Genomic DNA, 4,025 nt, shown 5'->3' with positions numbered 1-4,025 from the left:
TTTATGGTCTGCAGAGTTTTATTTATTGCAATTTCTGGAAAAAAGGATCAGTGCTAGACTAAATGGTCCAGCTAAGTGCTTATAAAATTGCCATACGGCATACTGGCCTTGCAATTACCAGGTATCTTTGCATCTTCACTTCACGGTCTGTTTTAACTATGCTCATACAAATAGGAAAATACTGGAATTATCTTCTATTTCAGTGGGTTAACCTCCTTCTCAGCCAATGGTAGTGCTGTTCCGGGCCACATTGACTGCATCCACATCAAAGAAGTTAATGTAAATCCTGAAACAGACACAAAGAGAAATAGGTTAATGAACATTAATGTAGAGCAAGTTATGTGAGGCACAGGGGTATTTGAGTCTGTGTGTTTCCATCACCATGTTATACTTTATTTATCACATGATGTGCAGTACATGTAGCGGTTGCTGTGTATTTGCTATACCTGTCAGGAGAGATGCCCAGGTGTTTGTTGAGCAGTCCACACAGCAGCTTAGAGTATTGCTTGTTGTAATCACCGTCTATCTTGCCAATACTGTGGAGGGAGCAGACTGCGCAGGGGTCTCCCTTTCCTCCAAACATCATTATTTGGTCAGAGATGACATGCACAGCAACTTTCTGGAATATGCAAGACACAAAACGGGGGTCAGGACTTCTGAAATAGTGAAGTCCCACTGCAAACCCAACCTGAAGACTTATTTACTTTAACTCTACAGTAGTATTTCCCTACAAAATGGTCTAAATGCTGATTAATATTATTCTGGTGGAGAGATGCTGAAATTATCTTGACATGTGTTACCTAAAAAGATCCAAATTTAACATACATTAAACATGAACCTTTTAGAATTAGCCTTTGATGAAGAATACACATTGTGGCCAGTCCAGATGTACTAACCGAATGACGCCTGGGTGTTACTTCAGGCCCCCTACTGTGCCACTGTGTGTCCTTCCTGCAGGTCTGAATGTGAATGCCCCTCTTCCTGCCCTTTGTCATAATCTCCCCCTTACCTCTGTTTCCTAGTATTTACATACAGTCTGAACACTGCTCTCGCTCCCTGTATTAAATGCTTCTGTCTTCATTTGTTCGGGGTCAACCTACCGGCTCAAATCTGCTCTGTGTCGGTGAGGTCACCAGTTTGCCGGTGTTACGTCCCTACTGGTTTCTGGACCTACTGGTTTCCCTTCCGTGCGTGTGTTGTGTTCGCTTAACAGCTGCAGCGGTTTTCTGCCTCTGTCGCCTGATTCGTCACACATTCACAAACATATTGCTGGAGATCTAAAAGACACATCTCATATCAATTGCAGGGATTACGATTGTATAAGTTAGCACTGCATCACAGCCACGTATGAAGAAATACATAGAAGAAAATACATTTATGCAAAGATCGCAACAACCTGGATTCGAACTCTGGCGAGTAAAACAGTAAAACTCCTTAAGGCGGTCGCGCTACGCGGTCCGCCACTTACTCTGACAGATGAAGTAGTCATTTATCCATTAGCTCATACCTGGTTACTGCCCAGGGAACGTTTTGGTTTAGGGTGAACTGAAACAACTGGTTTCCTTGGGCATCTATCCGAACACTTCCAAACATATTTATCAATGCTTTTTCGCGAGGCTTCGACCATACACCACCAACGCATTTTGACGCATTATACAGTGACGATCGTACTTTGAAAATACACTAAATAATTGCGAACTCTTGTCTCCGAAATCAACTTACTTTGTTGACAAATTCTTTGCCACGGTTGGTCAGATTGCCCAATGTGATGCCTGCCAGAAAAACAGGACCTCTGTGAGAAAATTCAGTATAACCCGTAGAGGTGAATAAACATTAAATTTAACATGTTGTATGAAGTCTTGTTGGTGTAAGCTTTGGTTTGCATTCTAGGGTGACTGAGCCCTTCAGATGGATCTAGCTGGCAAGCTGAAATGCACCAACAATGGTTACGTATGTGTGTGGACTACTTCACAAAGTGGCTAGAAGTCTACCCTCTAACAACTAAGAGAGCTGAAGTAGTGACATTGTGCATAATATATATGTTTTAAGCATGGCGCCCCAAAACGTATCCTGACCGACCGAACAAGAGTTCGCAATTATTTAGTGTATTTTCAAAGTACGATCGTCACTGTATAATCGTCACAAAAGTACATTTGTTTTTGTCAAAATGCGTTGGTGGTGTATGGACAAAGCCTCGCGAAAAAGCATTGATAAGGTTTTGTTCGAAGATACGCCCCAGGAAACCAGTTGTTTCAGGTCAACCTAAACCAAACCAAAACAAGTGGCGGACCGCGTAGCGCGACCGCCTTAAGAAGTTTTACTGTTTTACTCGCCAGGGTTCGAATCCAGGTTGTTGTGATCTTTGCATAAATGTATTTTCTTCTATGTATTTCTTCATACGTGGCTGTGATGCAGTGCTAACTTATACAATCGTAATCCCTGCAATTGATATGAGATGTGTCTTTTAGATCTCCAGCAATATGTTTGTGAATGTGTGACGAATCAGGCGACAGAGGCAGAAAACCGCTGCAGCTGTTAAGCGAACACAACACACGCACGGAAGGGAAACCAGTAGGTCCAGAAACCAGTAGGGACGTAACACCGGCATGCTATTATAAACTCACAACACCACAGCAACTTCTGAACTGGACTTGAATGATTTCTTCAACACCTTCAAAACTCACCATGTTAGAGAACTGCTTGCTAAAATCTCCCAATTACCAGAAACAGACAGTGGTAGCTACGCCCGACTTCAATTGAAACCTATATTTTAAATATTTAATTTATGGGCAGTCCATTTCCTTTTATGTTGTATATGTCAGGAAACATGTACCCATCAATGATACAAACTAAGTTTTGGTGGCAAAAAAATACACATTTTGAACTTTCTAAAAGGATTTTGCATTGAGTCGTATTTTTAATAAACGTAGTCAGCAGCAGTTTGTATGCCATGACAGAAGATATGCATTTAACCCGAGGGTTTATATTGTTACTGACGCTGCTGATCAATCATCTACTCATGCTATCTCTACAAACAACAGTCACGACGAAGTTTGCATACTTGCATAAGAAGCTAGCTTCAGACATAGACTCATGTAATGTATCATCTCTACTTTTAGCTGCAGTTAAATGGATATCAGGCTTCAGGAGTTGGTCTTATATCCCTCAGCAGAAAACGTTAACCCATCGAGCTGATTTATATGGGACATAATGAAGGCAGATAACCCTTTAGTTTCATAGTGAAGACATAGATCCTGCAGGGATCAGTGCGCCCCTGGCCCAACGTTACCTCTGCAGGTTTGCCCATAGCTTTGGCCAGCTCCTCGGTCACCTCGGACAGCAGAGCCGTCGGTACCTCGCCTTTGGCCACGTTGGTGTTCACCACGAACATCGGCATGATTGCTCCGTAAAAGTGTAGTCTCTCCCAGTTCTCTGCTGCCTACAGACGGAAGAAAAATACTTTTCTTCCTCCCTTGTAGAGCGTGCCACCATGTGAAAAACTGACCACAGCGCCTCCAGCCATCCTGGAAGACCCTTCTGTTGACACGCTAAACGAAACGCCAACCATGTGGAAGATACGTATTTTTTTTGTTATTTCCTAATGAAATAATGACATCAAATTGACAACAAAATAATGCAGGATATTTTGAAAAAAATGTTTTTGGGTGCGGTAGTTCTAGAGTGTAGGATAATTACGGTACTGGGCATGCGCAGTGTTCTCAAGCATCATTGAGCAGTGCTGAAGGAGGCGAGGAGCAGAGGCGGTGAGAGAGAGAGGGCAGAAGTTAGATGGTGCTTTCCTTTGTCATCGTATCTCCGTGCGTGTGAACATCCGAGCAACAACACACCTTAACCGTGAAATTATACAGTCGCCGTTTCACCTCTAGGTCATGGTTGTCATTGAAATAAACTGTGATAATAATAACATACTTTTGGGTGTTTTCCGGAGTTGAATCTAATAAAAAATACTTTGCTTGTAGTTTGTCTTTCTCAGACACACAATCAAGGACAACAGAGACTAATTT

The 4,025-nt window shown here is 42.3% G+C and overlaps 1 protein-coding gene across 1 annotated transcript; it reads right to left on the bottom strand.

Moving 5' to 3' along the window:
• Window positions 1–3,629, bottom strand: LOC116391902 (macrophage migration inhibitory factor-like). Its single transcript, XM_031862895.1, has 3 exons — window positions 3,290–3,629; window positions 447–619; window positions 1–286 (listed from the first exon to the last, which is right to left on the bottom strand). Exons 1-3 carry the CDS (start codon window positions 3,395–3,397, stop codon window positions 220–222), a joined length of 348 nt encoding a protein of 115 aa, XP_031718755.1. The 5' UTR covers window positions 3,398–3,629; the 3' UTR covers window positions 1–219.
• Between the last annotated feature and the right edge of the window lie 396 nt (window positions 3,630–4,025).

This window comes from Anarrhichthys ocellatus, unplaced genomic scaffold (assembly GCF_004355925.1).
Source record: "Anarrhichthys ocellatus isolate YVR2014 unplaced genomic scaffold, GSC_Weel_1.0 scaffold27, whole genome shotgun sequence".
NCBI lineage: Eukaryota > Metazoa > Chordata > Actinopteri > Perciformes > Anarhichadidae > Anarrhichthys > Anarrhichthys ocellatus.
Note: the sequence above shows the minus strand (reverse complement) of the source record. Positions and strands in the feature narration are given on the sequence as shown.

Excerpts from the sequence above, each read along its gene's own strand:
- LOC116391902 (XM_031862895.1), bottom strand. The coding sequence starts at position 3,397 with ATGCCGATGTTCGTGGTGAACACCAACGTGGCCAAAGGCGAGGTACCG. Across the intron at positions 620-3,289 it reads CTATGGGCAAACCTGCAGAG|AAAGTTGCTGTGCATGTCAT; the intron begins GTAACGTTGGGC and ends TGCATATTCCAG. Across the intron at positions 287-446 it reads CTGGGCATCTCTCCTGACAG|GATTTACATTAACTTCTTTG; the intron begins GTATAGCAAATA and ends TGTCTGTTTCAG.